Below are 19257 nucleotides of genomic sequence, written 5' to 3'. Positions count from 1 at the left end.
GCTTCATGGAAGCTTATTTGCACAAGCTCTTGGCTGGCAGAGTACGTAACGCTTGTGTCATCTGCATACATATTTTCTTCGATGAAATTGATTTAGATGATCAACAAAGGAGGACCAAGATGCAACCCCTGTGGTATCTCACAATTAATATTCTTACTTCTCAATATCTCAACATTTACCTGGTAAATTTTTTTGAAAAAGTAACTTAGCAGTTGCTAGTTGTACAAAGTTGAGTTTGTAAATGTGGGAAAGAAACTTAACAGCTTTCGGGATTGAGTGAACATGAAATAGGCTAACATGAGCGTGTTGGCAATTAACTGAATATGCTTTGCATTCAGTTTAGATTTACAAGTTTTAAAGATAGTACGAAATAGCGGAGACATTGCATACTAGTATGTTTCCGTACAATGAGCCTAAAATTACTTTAAAATCACTTTTATGCAGCATGATGTGTAAATTTGATAAATGAAACAAATTTGATTTGTTGGAAATGAAACAAAATAGCACATAAAACAAACTTGGTGTTCATGAGTGTACCTCAAAGAGACCTCAAACATTTGCACGAAAGTCAAGATTGTTTTGTTCGCTTAAAATATTTAAATTACTAAAAAGTAAAGCTGTTAATTAAATTTGAGCCTGGCAATTAGTCTTAATCAATTCTTGCATTTAACTTATTTTGATCTCGACAAGCTTATATTGATGTTCATATCTTTGAAAAAAGAAGGCGAATGTTCTAATACCACTGCGGGGGAAATAATCTCTATTTGAATTTTCTCTTCCTCCAAAATGGCTGCGCAAAAAACGGTGTACAGAAATTCAGAAGTGAAAAGCAGAGTTAACGAAAGGCTTTCTATGTCTGTTTTGGAGTCAGGAAAAGTTATTCAGAGTATTGTGAAAAACTCAAAGAACAAAGATGTATGTAGTTATCTTTCACAGATACTCATTTGTAGGTCTATCAACCAGAACACATCGCGAGGGCCTATTTTGGTGGAAGATATTTATCCGGCGCACACCAAGCCCCAAGCGGCCTTTTCTTATGTTTCTTCGGTTCCTAAGACATTCAGATTCACCATGGCTGTCTATCTAAAAATCACTCCTTGCTTTCTTTTTCATTTCCATATGTATAACAATCAATTGAACATGCGAGCAAATGCGCCCTACTAATAATCTGTCAATGTTATTTAACCACTATAACCAAAAGTTTTTACAATCCTTTTTGGCTTTCTACCAAATCGCATGCCAATTTCTTCGATTGCATATAGCAAAGTTGCCAGTCTGGTGTTTAGGTGTGTTACAGGCTATAAGCCTACTTTTACACATAATTATTATTACTATAATTATTCAAACAATCTTTTGGTGGTACGAAACTTGATAATGGCTTTTAAAAAAAGCAGACATTTGAGTAAATTAAAGCTTTTGGTCTGACAATCTTCAGACTTTAAAATGTCAGAACATAGATCAAAAATTCTTTGCTAGGAATTATATATACCCAGTTGTGGATTGAAATAGGCCAATCATAAACATGAGCACATGACTGTTGAGGTTGACCAATCAGTGCCGCCTGCATGTCAAGAATGTTACCAATAGAGTCCTAAGGCTATAACGAACTCCTTTTGTCTACACAATAGTGGTTTTTTGTGCTAATGTAGATAGATTCCAAAACTGCTAGATGGAATGACGATTGGGCTTTACCAATAATACGAAACATGTCGTCATTAGCCGTATTATATTATTAATGATTGTAGATTAATACTACAGTCCACTCCGCTTATAGTCACTTCGCTTAAAGTCACACTACCTGTTACAGTGACATAGAATTTAGACCCAAATATGCAAAACTATTCAATTTACAGTGACAAATGTTCAAGCAACATTTGATGTGACTATAACTGGAGTCTACTCTAGTAAATGTTTGCCCATTTGTTTTGTGCCTGTTATGATACAAACAATGATACTGTTTTTCAGATAATCCACCAAGCAACAAAACAATTTTCCAATCTTGACAGCTCACTTACTAATATGGAGCAAAACCTGAACAATATAGAAAAAATGATTAAAAAGATGGAAGTACAGTATGTGTTTTTCTTTTTTAAAAAATATGAATTATGTTCATCATACAGGTTTATTTTGTTTATTTATGTGTTAATATTGTTAATAATTTTTCAAAGACTTGATCTCGCTAACATATAACAAGCAATGTTTTTCTTGAACAATTTTGAGACTAGGAACATTTATGTTACAAACTTTAGGTATAGCTTCAAATCATACTTGACTTTGTTCTTTTGTGGAAAGATATAGTACATAGAGTAAATCAATTTCTGTTGCTTGAACATTTTTTATTTTAATTTAGGACCTGGCCCTCTATTATATTTCACTGGTTTTGTCATTTAATAAAAAACAAACATCTTTTTTCTTTTGCAGGAAAATAGCTGCAGAACACAAGTAAGTTACATTTTCAAAATCAATAGTTTTATTTATTCCCTAGCAACAAAATTCATTGTACATCACCAAGCCAAGAAAAAACATTTGGCTTCCCTTTCCTAGGTAGCTTTTCATAGTTGGTTAGCATTAAAAGAAACATTTTGAGTTTCATAGTCCTGTTTATGTAAATGTTGAGCCATGTCTATCAACTTTATACCTTGAGTCTAATGGGTTGGTAGCTAAAGCTTCAATTTAAGAAACTTTTTCAGTTGTTTATGTAGGAAGCAATGTTATACAACAAACTATTTCAGTCTTGCTTTTTTCTTATTATGGATGTAAGTTTACTGCAGATGATTTGTATTATCACAACCTGCGTTTTCAACTAGGCATGTTGCAAACAAACTTAATATTATGATTATTATTTTTCTTTAAAACTTGAGGTTTTCATTGTTTCATTATTTGTGTAATTGCAAAATATTGACAAAAGAGTTTGGAAATATTTTTTTCCTGAAGGTTTTTTCCAGAAATAAATATTTTTGCTATAAATGTGTGACCTTCTCTCAGGTGATCAGGATATGATCCAAGGTTCCTGGGATATGCCTGCAACACCAGACACTCTTCCAGTGCTCACCATTTCCAAGACTCCCAAAATTCTTCCCTCTTCCCTAGATCTTGTAAACTTTGGAATGCTCTACCCCTTTCCAGCCTCAAAAACTCTCACAACAGGGCCCACAGTCCTGTCTTCACAATCCTTCTTCCCCTACCTTTGTTAGGACAAGCCAAAAAAAACATTTCAAGGTCTTCAAAACGTAAAGGTTGTTTTTAGTGAGTATGTTGTTTTAGTGAGTATGCTGATGTTGGTTGAGGGATATGCCACCAATTTGTAAATGAAGAACCACTGAAGTTGTGAAAGCTTTGCTATAAAAATCACTTACAAATTTTCTGGTTATTATTTATTTTTATAAAGTTTTTTCTGTATTCTAAAGTTTACAGGCCATACAACAGATGGCAATGAAGTTGCATGAAATCTAGAAGGCTGTCACCTGCTTATGCTGGTAACATGGCACTAGAAGGTGGTCTGCAGTATGTTTCTCAGACCTTCATGCATGACTGCCAAGTTTGATCCTCTTAATGCAAGATGATCACAGTAAAAGGATGAAGTTGATAAATCACTTTCTGTTTGTCTTGCCACAATAAAAGAAAAGGTATGCATTCGAAAAAGGAGTACAAAGAGACAGATTTAAATCAGGGTTACTGGTAAAATTTTGTGTTGCTGGATGGTGATATGATGAAACTAGGACAGAAAAAGCAGAAAGAGTGTTCATCCTACTAGGTACAAAGCTAACATGTATGAATTTGGTGTGAAGTTGCAAAAGACAGTTGGAAAAAAATCTCAAAAGGGAATCTGGGCATAGTTCTGGTGATTAATAAAACTTATTTGTAGTGATTCCAAAGCTGATCCTTGAGGAACATCAACTGGTAACAGAACATTTGGGAGCAAATTAAAACAAAGCAGAAACTTGTAGATATGAGTATTGTTGTATGATTTTCAGAATAAATCATAAAATTTAATTTCAATTAATTGAATATGTGCATACAATGGTTTAATATACATAAACTTTCTAATCAGTTTCTTGAAAACTTCACATTAAGCTATTGTAAGTGGAGATAAAAACATTCCCAAATATTTTTAAAAGTCAATTAGGATGAAGACCAGATTATCTAAAAAATTAAAAACTTTGCGGTGATTTGATAGTTTGACTTTGTTGAGAATATTGGGTGGAAGGTATCCCAGTGGTGGCACCTTTATTTGTGGTAGAGTCACATCAGCTTGTCTGCACTTAAAGTCACACCACTGTTTACAGTCACATAACATTAAGACACAAATACGCAAAACTGTCTTCAATTTAGCTCCGTTTACAGTGCCATTCCGCTTTCAAGCAACATGAAGCGTGGGTGACTATAACCGGAGTGTACTATACCAACAATAACGGAATGGAGCGTTTTCATAGTTTAGGCTACAGCCTGGACGAGAGGAAATGGCATTTTTCTGCAAGGAAGGAACCCTAAAAACGTGGTGTTTAAAAGATTTCTGGTGGCGTAGCAGCTGTCACTTACCCTTCTTTACTTCTTCAAGGAAACATGGTATAAGACCAACAATTACAAAAAGAGAACCATTAATAACAAAGGCCCTAAATGGGAAAATGGTATCTAGTCTTTCCCAACGGATAAATGTTTAATTGCAATAAGGGGAAAAGTTGCAAACAAGTTTAAGGAATGAATATTAGCACTGACGATATAAATGAATAAAAATTGATACAATAAATTAATGAACTTGTACAATAACTGAATATTCATTACGACTTTTGGAGCATAACTCTCCATCACGACACCAGCAAAAAACTTCGACTTTGTCCTGATGAAGAGCTATGCTCAAAACGTCGTAATAAATGTTAATTTCTTGTACAAAGTCGTTATGTTATTGTATCAATTTTTGTTCATTACTCGATGTACAACACGCACAACTCCATTGATTTTCAAGGTATAAACGAATGCCTGGAAAACAAGATAGAGATTTGAAATCGAAGGCACCCAATTTCAGGAACTTAATGTCTCGCTTTTACAGCAAAGGTATTGTGCAAAGGAATTTATTAGGGGGGCAAAGTAACAAGGGGGCAGTGCAAGGGGGCTAATTATGAGTATATGACGGGTTAGGCGTTTTGTGACTGTTGTAATTCGTTCAAATCGTACGTAGCTCTCTGACTACAAATTATCCGTAGGTGCCTGACAACTGGCGTTCTAGCGAAACGTAATGAGCGAATTACCCTTGAGATACTTTTACTCAAATTATCTAGCTCTATATTTCATTATGCAACCTACAAACTACAATTTTGTGTATAAATTGTCTTAAAATGCAAGCTTTTCTGTGAATTGTTCTATTTCTAACGTTGTATCTTGAAGAGGAAGCAAGGGTATGGGTCTCTGATTGATACCAGAGAACGCCCTCAAAACATCGTTTTAAGAATTTCGTTCAGGGCCTTATTTTGAAGGAGTAAACTAAATCTGTGGTGTCGTTTCCTGTTTGCTGTCATCTTTTAAAGAATTTAGATGGTCTAGTTGTGGCTCTTGGTTCTTATCGTCTTGTGTACCAGGGCCGATTTCTGAATTCTTCGTTTCAGATGAAGGAGATTCTTCGTTGTCTCTACAATAAATTTAGCGCAACAGATATGAAATTTTTCAAGATAAAGTAAGCAAACAGATGTAGGCAAAAACACATACTAAGTTTAAACCCATTACAAAAATTGGTTTATGGAGTACCTGGGGGCGGGGACAAGCACAGTGAATTTTCTGATTCGCTTGGTTGAACGGCCTATTCTTTTTCCAGTTTCCATGACAAAACATCCGACTACTGGGATAAATTTTCGAGTCAAAAGGAATATATTTCAAAACCCCTTTTTAAATCTCTAAAGCTCTCAATATTTAATCTGATTTGGCACGCTTTTTGAGAATTTTCCAGCAAGCTTACTAAGTTTAAGTGAAAATTGGAAAATTAATTTTCGTTTCCATGAAATAAATGTTAGCAAAGCAGAACTTTATAATTGAATAATTTTTCATCGTCTTTTCCTGTAACTTGAATTTCTCTGCCAAAATATTTCTGGACAACTGTGCACCTTTGGGACTATTTTTTCAAGAAATCAAAGAAAATCAACGAACCGTGCTCTTGAATAAGCATTCATTCATTCATTCATTCATTCATTCATTCATTCATTCATTCATTCATTCATTCATTCATTCATTCATTCATTCATTCATTCATTCATTCATTCATTCATTCACTTTATTTCTGTGTCAGATAAATTTGCTAGTTGGGGACATTTAATATACAAATAGAATATCACTTTGACAGTTCAAAATTTAAAACCAGTTTAAAGTTTTACAACTATGTAATTAAAAGTATCCTAGTTCAAAAGTTATTGTTCACAAAAATGGCAATTACAGTTCTCCGTGCTGATCATGACTGACAAATCCGAAATTTTTCATAAAGTTTCTTTTCAATATCCCAAGACTTTTACTATCTCTAATGTCCGAGATGACGCAAGCAATTCATTACAGAATAAAATTAAGGGAAAAATTGGTTCTTTGAGCTGGCTAATTGCTTTGTCTTAATTCAAATAACACAAACATGTTACTTTTGGGCTTTTTGATTATAAAAATCTATCTTGAGAGAAATGAAAAGATTGAATTAATTCGGAGTTGAAAAGTCGAGGAGACACAGGGTACCATTAAACAAACTTTTATAAGTTGAGTTTCTGCAATGATTCCCATTTTTGCCAGGATCATTTCAAAAAACAAAGATTATCGCCGAACCATATTCCCAGATTTGTTTCGGTCGCAGTAGTAGGATAAAAAATGCATGGAAAATTAAGATGAGGAAAGGGGAGGGACTATATTTCCACAACACAGAGATGCTTTCTTTGCAAATATCAAGTAACGAACCCTTCTGAACAGCATAATGTTCATTTTTTAACATTAAATCTTTGACTCTCCCCTACCAAATATATTTTTTTCACCAGGCGGACTATATTTTGACAGGGGCCGCCAATAGAGAAGCAAAATCGATCCATAATGTATAAACTCTCCATATAGCTTAAATTGAAGAGTAACCTATCAAAGATAGTGATCCTCGACTTACTTTGTCCTATCAAAGATAGCGAACTCTGTGTTAAGCAACTCCAATTGTTGTTGATAAGGGTCTTTAGACGATACTGAAGTGCTGTTTGATTCCGCAGATGCGCTAACCTAAAAAAATGATGACAAAAATATACTTCAGTTTCGAATTCAAAAGAAAATACACATCAAACCACAGCATTCTGCTTTCAAGGCTGCGCCAAGAAATTCTAAGTGAGGGAGCTCCAGTTGATAACATTATTAAACTAAAAAACCAACTTTGAAAACGCACTGAAATGCTACACGATATTTTATGCCTATAATTTCATGGGCATAAAATATCGTTATGCTAGCAGCAGTACATTGAAAGGGCGGCGAGAGATTGCCGGGGGCCTTAGATATACCCAAAGTGGAGGTTTTTTGCGAGCGAAGCGAGCAGAGAATTTCTGCAACCACGCCCTCTAGACTTGCTTGAAATACATTTCAGAATATTCCTTGCGGTCCTTTTTTGCAAACATTTAGCTATTCTTAAGGCATGGCTTTTTACGTTTGATTGATTCCAGTCTTAAAATGGAATTCGTTACTTTATGGGGCACCATAGACCCCGGCTTATAGCCCCCCAGCCCTCCCCACCTTGCGCCGCCCATGAACAGAATGGGTTGTAACAAGATTTCAATGGAATTAAGATGTACAGTATATTCAGAAGACCAAGCCATGTCTTCACTGAACAATTGTTTTGAATTTGCCTATGCCACGCCTATTGGAGACGGGCTTGTCTCATTTCCAGCTACTATGGCCTATTCTTATCAATATAGACAATCGATCGCTTTTTAATTACGCACCACTCTCGAATATATAATATCGAGATAATATCTGCCCTATTTAAGTAATATCCTATATTCTATAATCGCTCCTATATTCTTACTTTAGCTGAAAATAAGATGAGCTCGTCTCAAAAAATTCGTTAATTAAATAATATAACACGGATACTAAATACACATTAAATAATTTTTTATCAAAACGTGTCTAAGTCTTCTCAGTAAATCTTTCAATGAAATGTCGATTTTTACCACACTTGATTATTTCCTTGGCAAAAAACACTTTCGTGGTCTTTATATAGATGTTACGCTTTCAATTGAAATTTTAAGAAATTGGAGTTTGGCTACATTGAATATTGTATATTGACATTTCCCAGTCTAAAATTTACAATGGAAATTTTGCTTAATAAAAGACAATAACACATTACCTTTTTCGATAATTGCTTGTGAAGTCTTTTCTTCTTTTTGTGAAGTGGTTTCGACTCAATAATCATTTCTTCTAGTTCGTATGTTGGATCGCAGTTCAGGTTGTCTCGCTGTTGTTTATATAAAAGTTGCAATGAATAAATTACGGAGAAAATAGCATCATCAGATTCTTTAGAAGGAAAAAGCAAGGCACTATTTTTCGCTAGTCATAGTATATGTGCTAGTCAAACGTTCACGCTAACAATAGGCTGTGAAACGCTTTTAAAATTCAGATACTGTTTACAAATAATAAAGCATTGTCCATTGGAAAATAAACAAAAGCCTATTGTATAATGCAACCAGTGGGAATTCAAGTGACCAACGAAATTCATCGGAGACATAATGCCTAGAAGGTAGTTCTGTCCCAAGAGAATTGACAACTTTGTCCATTAGACTGATTTTACTATTGTCATAAAGTCTTTTGTCTTTTATAACACGGAAACCTGATAGCTTGGTTGCCCGTCTCCCCCTTGCTTCCCGGCTTGTCATCAAATAACAATACCTAAATGCGTTTGCTGTTACATTCCCGATCAGTTGTTACACTGTCTGATCAATGAATGACTCCACACACCCTTGAAACACCAACAGTTCAAGTTTCTGTTAGCTATACTATGCTCTGCCAGTTATTAAAACGGAGCTGTCTAGTTTCCATACTGCTCGACCTGATGACGTAATTAGTTTACCCTAAACCTAACCCTAAACCTAACCCTAACCCTAAACCTAACTTTAACCCTAACCCTAACCCTTTACTTGAAATAATTAATCATACTAATTTATGGGTATTAATCATGCTTATTTATGTCTATCAGGTCGAGCAGTATGGAAACTAGACAATTCCTATTCAAACATTCTGATAAATGAAACACTACAGAGAGACGTTGTGTCTCGCATAATTTGCCTACAGATCTAGTCTCCAAGGGGTTGAAGAATGTGTCTAAGGCTTTCTATCACTAGGATATCACTAGAATTATCTCAAATCCTATTATAAGAACGACTCCAAACCAGAAAAACTGCATGTCTGAGTTGTGCAGATGAAATCAAGACGATTAGCCTAAACCATCTTTCAATAAATTTTCGCCAATCAAAGAGCGTATGAGTGGAATCACACCAAATGAGTGGTCACTTTTTTGATTGAAAGATGTCTTAAGCCCCTTTCAATTGCCTGTACATACCGATGGTATGAAGCTCATTATGATCTCCTTGGCTAAAACTTCATCAAAGTCTATGTTTTTCATAACTGAAGCTTCCTTAAGGTGCTTTACTGTGCTTAACCTCTTTAGTGGGTCTGGCTGTAGCAATCTTTTAATCACTCGAACCAAATTCTCCGATAATGACGTGGGGAGCTCCAGGACAAGTTCTGACATGAAAATATTATGCGCTGTTGCGGCATCAGTGTCCGAGTTAATGCTGAATGGTCGCTACAAAGAAAATTTAAGATAGAAATGAAAACCTTCAAATGATGATGATTTATTCTTAGAAACTTTTCTGAGCATACTCAGTTAATAAGGTTTAAAAGGCAATGTAAAAGTTGGATGTGACCTCGCAACCACTATGAGGTTAGCCTGCATCTACACTGCCTAACGGACCATTTTTGATCCGCTACAAATGTGATCCTGTTCACTTGAACCAATTCATTGTACCGGTTTAAAACGAGCTCGATTTGCTATCGCATTTACACTGTGCAAGAACATATTTTTGCTCAACACAATGTACAAGTGCACTTCAATAGATCAAAACTTCAGCCAACATGTACAGTAAAAACCCCGTATATAAGAAACTCACACATAAGAAACTGCTGACTGATTTTGGATCAAAAGTTATGATACAAACTGCCGACTCAAAGTTATGGAGCAAAAGATAAGAACCGTTGGGTCTGCATTTTGGAGCTTCTTATAAGTGCATATTTCAAAATAGCTTCTTATTAAAAAACAAATCTAAGAAGAAGTTTTCAACTTATTCAATTTAAACAGCGCTCAGTAAATAGTAATTTCTTTCTTTTTTTCTTTCAAAATGTGCAACTGTCAAACCATTCTGGCTTTACGAACTAGTCATCATTCCATTACATGCCATTATAAGTTCAGTCTGTTGAAAATCATCTTTTCACGGTAACATTAAACGTTTACTCCCTACAATAACAAACTGCTTGTTATTTGAAATTCTGATGTTTATAATATTGAGCCCTGTACTGGTTCTTTCCTAACTCATAGAACTTTTTCTGTTTTGCAATTAGTTTGGTGTTGAATTAAAGATTTAAGTACCCTAAAAAATTGATTAAAATTGCTTTCCATATGCTTTTTCGACAGATTTTGGAGTTTTCGTAGAGCAAATATGTTGTTTATGTCATGTACGATACAGCTTCAATAGGCTGCTTGCACTAACTTATCAGCCTGTTCTTAAAAGAACTATTAATCTTCAAAGAAACTGTGCGGCCTGATTCCAAAAAAGCAGTTTTAAGCAGTTTTAACAAAAGATTAGCGAAAGAAGGCCTCAGTGACAGAATTATGACCTCATAGTGAACCAGCATCAAGAGTGATACGAACCCAAGCGTTTGCACTGTACCGATCCAGTTTCAGTTCCTCACAGGAAGAAAGTGTACAATTTGCCTAGCTGGTACAAAAATGTCACTTTTGGATCTGTAAGACCTCCTGTGCCGGATCAAGTGTAAACACGACCAGGATAGCGAAAGATCAGAAAAGAATGCCGCATAATAAGGAGTCACAATGAATAGACAACAATACTGCATCTAAAATGCACTGCATCTAAATATTCGCACTGCATCTAAAAACCTGACAATGCTAATCCCTTATTGTTCTATCTTCAAAGGCGGCAAGGGTTTGTCAGGAAGTAGTTAAATTGGTAGAGTGCGAACAGCAAAATCTGAAATCTGACAAATTGTAACGTTTCGACTAATTGGTCAAAGGTTCCGTCGTAGAGCTCTGGAGCATCACAATCTCATGAAAATCTATGATAACGGACATGCCAGAATTATGTTAACACCAATAAAAAGCCCAGGGTGCTATTTGAAATCATGTCACAATTTAAAAAGGTACAATTTCTTAATGGCAACCTGATAACGTGTTAGATAACAATACAACATCTCAGAAAACTGCCTAATGCGAACAGAAGTCTGACAAACTTTGTCAATTTTGAAAAAGTTTTCTTAATTGGCGTGAGAATATCGGGATTGACAAACATTATCATATTTGCAGTGCGAATAGGGCCATACTTCGTTACAGACAAATATATTTTTTAGAGTTGACATTGCCCTCATCAGGTAAAACTCCAAACCATAGAAAAGCAAATAAGAAGGGCAATAAATTGATGACGCTTCATCAATGGTGCAGAAACAACGTCTTATAGTACGACGAAAAGAAAGGAAGCATTACGATGCACAGAATACTTGCCATACCTTTCCGCGTATCATCTCGCAGATTGTAACACCTAAACTCCACCAGTCAACTTCGTGTGAATAACCTCTAACTTTGTTCAAATAGGTGCCAAAAATCTCAGGTGCTGTAAAAGGATATACATGAATTAAGTTCAAAGTGCAGCTGATAAATTGATTAACAATTATTGCATGGTCCAAGTAAAAGAGACTTTAGTTTCAAAAGGAGTCATCGCTGTGTGGAGCAAAATACCAGCGCACGATATCTTATACACACTTAAATAAGAACAATTTGATAAAGAGATTCATTACTTGGGCTGCCTTGCAGCTGTGAACACCTCAATCTTGGCCCACAAACGTTGAGAAACCAATCAAATTTCATTATATATGTAAGCGAAGAAAATAATGTCACTATTATCTTATATAATCTTAAAATTCGTTATGTTCTGCTAACACTACAATATTTTTCTGTATCACTATTATTCGCCGTTGGTCAAGGCTAAAAATATTGATTTTGTTGAAAAGACACTTTTACAATCGCTATATTAGAGTGGAATCCAATTATATTTGGAATCCAATTATTTTTTTTGGATTATTAATTCAAGTGACCTTAAATGTTCAATTTATATTAATTTGAAGTAAAAAGAGAATTAAATCTTCCATAGAAAGTATGTTGAATTCTGAACGTTAAAAGCCACTAACTTTGAATTATCTTCATGGCTTCCCCACCAATCCAGAGTTATTAAATTTTACGGGCCAATTATTCTACAGGACAAAGTAATACTGACATTTGGGAAAATATGATTCCTTACCCATGTATGCCTTTGTTCCTGATAATGAGGTTGCTAGACAGTGATCTTTTAAAACTGTAGCAATGTTAAAATCTGTAAGGTGAACGTGGCCTGGAAGAAAATTATGAAAGAAGGTCGGATTAACAAAAGGAAGACAGCTACCCCCTGGATCGTCATTAAAAAGAGCATATAACATCCATGCGGCTTTCATTTAATTTCTTTGTTGTTTTTTATTGCTATAAAACAAAACTAAATGGAATTTATCAAGGCAAAACTATGGTATTAAGCGGCAGAAATAGCAGTAGAACTAGCGAATGGGGATAGGATAATCGAATTAACCTCGTGTAATACACGTCGAGGAGTTTTTGACTGTAGCGACGAATCACGGGTCACCTAGGGTCTTTTTTAGGGCCTAGGGTAAGGAAACTGCCAATATGACATCAAGTAAATCATGCTCCCTATCCAGATTCACCATGTCCGCCGGAATGGCAAGAATGGAATAGCTACATATGCTGCTATCATAAAAAAGGAATGTTACCTTTTTCGTCAAGAAGAAGGTTATCAGGTTTGATGTCCCTGTAAGGAAAAAGGATCCTGTAAGCTAAACAGATTTGAAAAGGAAGGCAAGCTATAATAATTTGTCGAATCAAGTTGCGACAAATCGAGACGTCATCAAGCTCTGATGCACGATACTTTGAAGTGGGATTCGCTTGAAGAAAGAAGGAAGTTACACAGGAATTAATTTGTAAAGAAAACTTTGCTCAATAATGTGAACATTTCCAACATGAGGGGTAATGAAATACACACCTATAATAATCGAAAAAGGGTGAACTTTCGATTACCAAATTCAAGAACCAATTGGAGAATATAAAGATCTTCATATTGTTTTTTTGAAGAACTGCATGAACAATATTGATTATAATGAAGGACTGAAATCGCTTTTAGCTGTGTAAGATCCTTCATTAGGTTTCTGGTAATTTTTTTATACCTACATTGTAACTTTTAATTTTGAGGACCCCTATGAAAAGCACCTCTTGGTGATTGGGGCATCCTTCTTGAAGATTTTTAATTAATAAATCAATTAATCAGTCAAATCAGTCCATCAATCAATCAATCAATCAATCAATCAATCAATCAATCAATCAATCAATCAATCAATCAATAAATCACTTCATTACAATCTTGCAATCAATACGTCAGTGACTTTGACCATTTATTAAAAATCAATCAATGGCTAGAAAAATGGCTTAATCAATGACTCAATGGATTCGCCAATCGAAGAATCAACTAGTTTTGTCGGATCCATTTTGGAACAATATCAATCGATAAATCGTTCAATTGGCATAAAAACAGAAAACCATTTTGGAATTTTAAGCAGTTTACAAGAACATATGATAATGTGCTTACTTCAAAGATAAATTTTTACATCTTGAATATATATCTACACAATCTACAGTGATGGCAAATTTTTCAAGGAATTTTTCGAGCTGCTTTTGAGAGGATTAAAGTCATTATTCAAGTTATCTTCCGTCATGAAACTTTAATCTGCAATCAAGTTTCAAAGAACGTCTTGGCAAACAGTTATACTTTGCTATCTTCGTCTCGATAACTTTAAATTGTAATTGAATACAAAATCCCTTTGCATCGAAAACCCTTCCTTGAATAGTACTGCCATCAAATCGAAACGAAAATTATTCTTTATATCTCGGTTAGTTGAAGTGTCAGATGCGTTGAATTAAAATTTAATTAAATGTGTTCAAAGTTGCTTCTACTAAATCAGTCAATCAATCAATCAGACGTGAGAAATTTGGTGTTGGCGGTAAGAATAAGTAATAGACAATGAAATTTGGTTACTAGAGGCAGTATGTTCTTATAGATGCTCAGTTTCAAAATATTGTAGCTTCATTGTGGTACCTTGAGTAGTAATGCAGCAAGTTCGATACCCCATTCAGAATTCCCATTCAGATAATAGACTGGAAATCTAAAACACCCTTGGCAAAGGCTGTTTCAGCACTGCCTTGTACAACCGTATTCTTTCGATCTATGCTCGAAAAAGTCAATATCCAGCCCGTACTGTGTCATTAATTCTGCTCATAACACTTTTGTGTCCAGTAAAAGCTTTTTCAACAGGCTAGATTTTTTCATATTGAAAAGCAAATATCTAAGATGGCCTCTCAGTTGACTCTAAGTACGATTCTTTGATAGATAATTGTATGTATCATATGGATTTTCAATTTCAAAAAATTTCTAGTTTTTAGTTTGCTTTTAATTTCGAATATCTTTTCAACCTTGATTAGTTCATTTATTGGATAAACATTTAGAGAGCATCTAGGCATATTGTAAATTGGAGGGCTCTTAAAAAATTAGTCTCGGCAAATATTGGATTAAAACTATGCGTGGCTGACAAAGCTCCAACGCATCCAAAACTTAGACATTAACGAGGGCAGTTTGGAGATATCCGTTACCAGAAATTAACAGAAAAAATTGAAAATAAGATGCAACTAAGATGAAAAAACGACAAACCTTTAAGAAGAAAAAAGATAAGGGGTTTCCACTTTTGACAGGGCTTATTTCATAGGTGTATCATTAGAAAAAAGCACAATGAAACGTTGCTGCATTCTTTTTCTTCATTTATCCGCAAGGTGCAAATATATTTCCTTTGATACTTTAATACATAGTAAAGGCCAGTTTCAAACATACCTGTGAATGATCTGGCGCTGGTGCAAATAGTCTAACGCCAGGCCAACTTCTGCGAGATAGAGAGTGATTTGCTGCTCGGTAAAATGTTTCCCTTCATTCAAATGGAACCTGATATCTCCACCTAACATCAAATCAAGAACCATGAACATATCCTCTTCGTCTTGAAATGCGTACCAAAGATTAACTAGAAAAGGGTGACTAAGTTTTTTCATTATTCGCAGTTCCTTGAGGACATTTTGCAGGGCTCCTTGGGCGTAGCATTTTTCTTTGCTCATGTACTTCAGTGCATAGAGGTTCTTGTTGTCCTTTCGTTGGACAATGCATACCTACAAGAGAACACAATAAGTCAACATCATATGCTTTAAAAGGTTTTTAAATATAAACTAGTAGTGAGATGGTTCCAGTAGTGGGAATTGTGCTTGAGTGTCAAATCCCCAATGTTTCATATAAGCACCAAGGCCAACAAATAAATGTATCACATTCTGAATACCATGTTACTTAGACTAATCGTCCCTTTCTTAAACGTCCACTTTTCACCGCCTTTCCCCTAGAAAAGCAACCCATCTTTGAAAAGAGGCAGTTGTCTGAAAAACAAAGATAAAGTAAAGAACAGACTTTGAGAAAGTAGCGACGCCAGACACCAAAATGAATGATGAAGGGCTGATGGCTGAAGGGGGTGTCAGATATCTATGAAAAAGCCCCGAAGATACTGACAATAACCAGATAGTAGCTTGTCTGACAATGTCTCGGCCGCTTTAAAACTAAAACTACAACCATGTTAAACTAATTAGCAGAGTAGGCGTAGCGTAATTGTGAAGGAGGAGGGAGGCAAAATAAAAAGATTTCTAGGGGTTTAGAAAAGGCCATCACTATGGTTGGCGACATGAAAAACGATTAATATATGAAATTCAAAGCTTTATTTTACGATCATGCCGAATAGTTATATGTGGTGAGACTTTGACATCGACGTGAAAGGAAACTTTTAATAAACTTTTAAGCGATCAGAAATGGAATGGGACACGGTTAAACCATAAAACATAAACATAAAAATATCAACAAAAGAACTAAACTACTAAGAATACAAGAATAGGAAGCTTTGGAAAAACATTTCCGTAGTAATTCATTCGTTGGTAACTTCCCGCAACAATTAAGCAAGTTATTGGGTACTAATTGACGTAAGATAAACGGGTCTGCGATTGCACACGTGGTCCCTATAGATTTTTGAACACTTCCCTATACTTCTACTCGCAACCATCCCTAAATACTTAAATATTGTCGCAAGCCTGGTTAAATACTGTCGCAAGCCTGGTGCAATATACACCTTCTAGAGCTTTGCACTGTTGAAAACTATCTTTCTGGCGTGCAAGAAGTTGCAGGTTTCACAAGTAAAAGCTTGGCAATGTCGAAAATTCTACAAAGCTAGAGACTTCAAATATTATTGGTCAATAGGAAATCTTCCCAAAAATCAGAAAAAATGTTATCGTCAATGCAGACATCAAATAAGGATTCTATTGGAGGCGAATTTTGATTAACTTACACTTAGCGGCGAAACCATCTTCTACTTTCTCTAGATTGAATCACAAACTAAAAGTCAAGGCAGAATAGTTTGCAGAATTGCTGGATTTCAGTTCTTGCTACTCCTATTCTGAAATTTTTCCTTTACAAAAATATGTGTGGGGGAGGGGGTGATGGTTCCTGCCTCTTGTTTACCAATCCGGTTTATGGCCCTGGTCTTCTTTATTAGAATGCAAATTCTTTTTGTTTCGAATAATCTGAAGAATTTCCTTTGATACCGTTTTATCAACTTGCTAATTAAATTTAAAGAAAGCATCAAAACACGATGGCCTTTAACTGAATAAGCCTATCACTCAATCCTATTGTACTTTGAAGGTATCAATATAAAAATATGTCCTGGGTTTAAATTCCTCTTTTGTCCAATAACAAAACAGCAAGAAATCTATAAAATATAGAAACATTTTTTTTATTGGATTTGAGGCTAACCCATTCAGTTTGGACTTAAGCACTCTATAAGAACATTGTTTTGAATCATCCCACCTGAGTGGGATACTCAAACATAATCAAGTTTAATACCAAGCTAATTATATGGAAATCATGTCCTTTTACAGAGAGTTAGTTTTACGTCAAATGATTTAGGCTCTGTTCATATGAGGTGAGATATCTCACTCAGGTGGGACAATTTTGTCCCACTCACAGAGCCAATCCTAAAAAACAACACAAAAAGTGGTTGTTTTAGCTTGACTTTGCTAGTGCTGTGCATAGATTTTCATTCCAAGCTAGCTCATTGAGCCTTGTTCATGTATGACATTTCCTGCCTGAGTGGGATCCCACAGCTTCAACAGTGAGATTTCAGCTAAGTGGGCCACCCACTCCCAATATGAACGCAATCCTGTTTCACACACCAATCACTGTGTGGGCTGGATCACACCAGAGAAGGCTTTCCACCTGAGATGTCACATCATATGAAGAGCCTTTTTTGTGCATGAATCCCATTACATACATATTCATTGCTTTACTGATTAGCCTAATTGTCCTTTTTAACTACAGATGTTTTTGCATTCTTCTTTTAATTTCCAGGACTATTCCAAATAACAAATATTACCCATAACTCCAACTTGGAATGCCAATATTTACATTTGAATTTGAATTATTGTATGTGAATTTCAACAAATGATCACATTTGATTTGCAAAATGAAAACAAAGCAAAAATGGGTCCTAGCTTTGCAGAAAGCTGTGGGTAAGAAGGGGGTAAGAAGGGGGTAAGAAGGGGAGAAGAAGGGGGTAAGAAAAGGTATCAGGGCAGGTCAACCTCTTAGTTACATGTCACTGACTGATAACATAATCTTTCAATCAAACAATATATCCGTGTTATCAAAAGGGTCACTAAGATCTGACTGGTTTGGCTGTCAATCTCGAAATATGAGAACTGACCGGATTGGCTGTCAGTGGAGAGTTTGAATAATTTTGTGCTGTATAGAACAAATGTTGGTAAAAATATACATGTATCAAAACTGTCTCCAACCCTCTAACAGTTGTGAAGTTTACATGATTTTTGCTTTGAAAAAAGTTCAAACAAATTTCATATCAAATCTAGAAAGTTTATAATTAAATAACAGTAAAAAGTGCTAGGAAATCATATTTACCTTCCCAAAAGATCCTCTTCCAATGGATCTCAAAATTTCAAAGTGATCTAGACATACTGAAGATATAACAAGAAATTAAAATGAAGTTTTTTGTCATATCATTTTTCAGTCAACATGATTAAAAAACATTCAATATAACCAGCTTGTTAAATTAAGATATGAAAACATAAAATTTAGAATCTGCTGTTACTATTGGAGCAACTCTATATAGCAAAGTTGAACAGGAATAAAAAAAATTCATTGTAACTTTAAAATGGGTAAAATTGATTAACAAAATTAACGGGGTTGATATGGTTATGCGCCGTACAAGTTTATTTGCAGTAGCCATTATGAATTAATAAAAACAATTCGGGAAAAAGAACATAAAAATTCGATTTTATTTATTTCGATAGAACACACGGAAGTTTGCATTAATTTTGTTGAATGCTGCCGAGCTGTGAGACTTCGGATCATGTGCAGAAAATGATTTAACAAACCTTCTCCTTCTAATATTATCTGATCATCAGATTTCTTCTTTCGTTGTTCCCTGGCTTTGCGCGAAAACAGATGTCCCATCGAAAAAGACAGCTAAAAGCATTCACATAATTTGTATGATTCCTGGTGCAACACACTGCTCCTGTCTGGCTAACAAACAGCGATAAGGGTGTGAAACATTCAAGAAATAAGGCGTCAGATCTCTTTATCTACGCGTCGTGCCGTTTTTCGGAAATTGCTTCTGATAAAATTAATAATGGATGGAACGCTATCTTCACTTTATTCATCCAGGCAAACAAGAGTTTTCTAACTTTCACCTTCCGATCTTATTGCGATATTTCAATGTAATTATCAAAATAAATAAACCTGTCCT

At 35.1% G+C, this 19257-nt stretch overlaps 2 protein-coding genes across 2 annotated transcripts; one reads left to right on the top strand and one right to left on the bottom strand.

Annotated features, from left to right (window-relative positions):
* The first annotated feature begins 756 nt into the window (after nucleotides 1–756).
* Nucleotides 757–5334, top strand: LOC135695866 (uncharacterized). The gene is made up of 4 exons (XM_065215059.2): nucleotides 757–915; nucleotides 1966–2072; nucleotides 2422–2442; nucleotides 3408–5334. The coding sequence occupies exons 1-4, from the start codon at nucleotides 787–789 to the stop codon at nucleotides 3451–3453; spliced, it is 303 nt and encodes a 100-aa protein (XP_065071131.1). The 5' UTR covers nucleotides 757–786; the 3' UTR covers nucleotides 3454–5334.
* LOC135695863 (serine/threonine-protein kinase 32A) lies at nucleotides 3957–19252 on the bottom strand. Its single transcript, XM_065215056.2, has 10 exons — nucleotides 18887–19252; nucleotides 18411–18466; nucleotides 15249–15574; nucleotides 13087–13124; nucleotides 12570–12659; nucleotides 11782–11885; nucleotides 9545–9790; nucleotides 8336–8443; nucleotides 7115–7221; nucleotides 3957–5623 (listed from the first exon to the last, which is right to left on the bottom strand). Exons 1-10 carry the CDS (start codon nucleotides 18963–18965, stop codon nucleotides 5479–5481), a joined length of 1299 nt encoding a protein of 432 aa, XP_065071128.1. The 5' UTR covers nucleotides 18966–19252; the 3' UTR covers nucleotides 3957–5478.
* Nucleotides 19253–19257: the final 5 nt, after the last annotated feature.

This window comes from Rhopilema esculentum, chromosome 14 (genome assembly GCF_057945365.1).
Source record: "Rhopilema esculentum isolate cy_ngs chromosome 14, ASM5794536v1, whole genome shotgun sequence".
NCBI classification, from domain to species: domain Eukaryota; kingdom Metazoa; phylum Cnidaria; class Scyphozoa; order Rhizostomeae; family Rhizostomatidae; genus Rhopilema; species Rhopilema esculentum.
The sequence above is the reverse complement of the archived record's forward strand: the minus strand, read 5'-3'. Positions and strand labels throughout refer to the sequence as shown.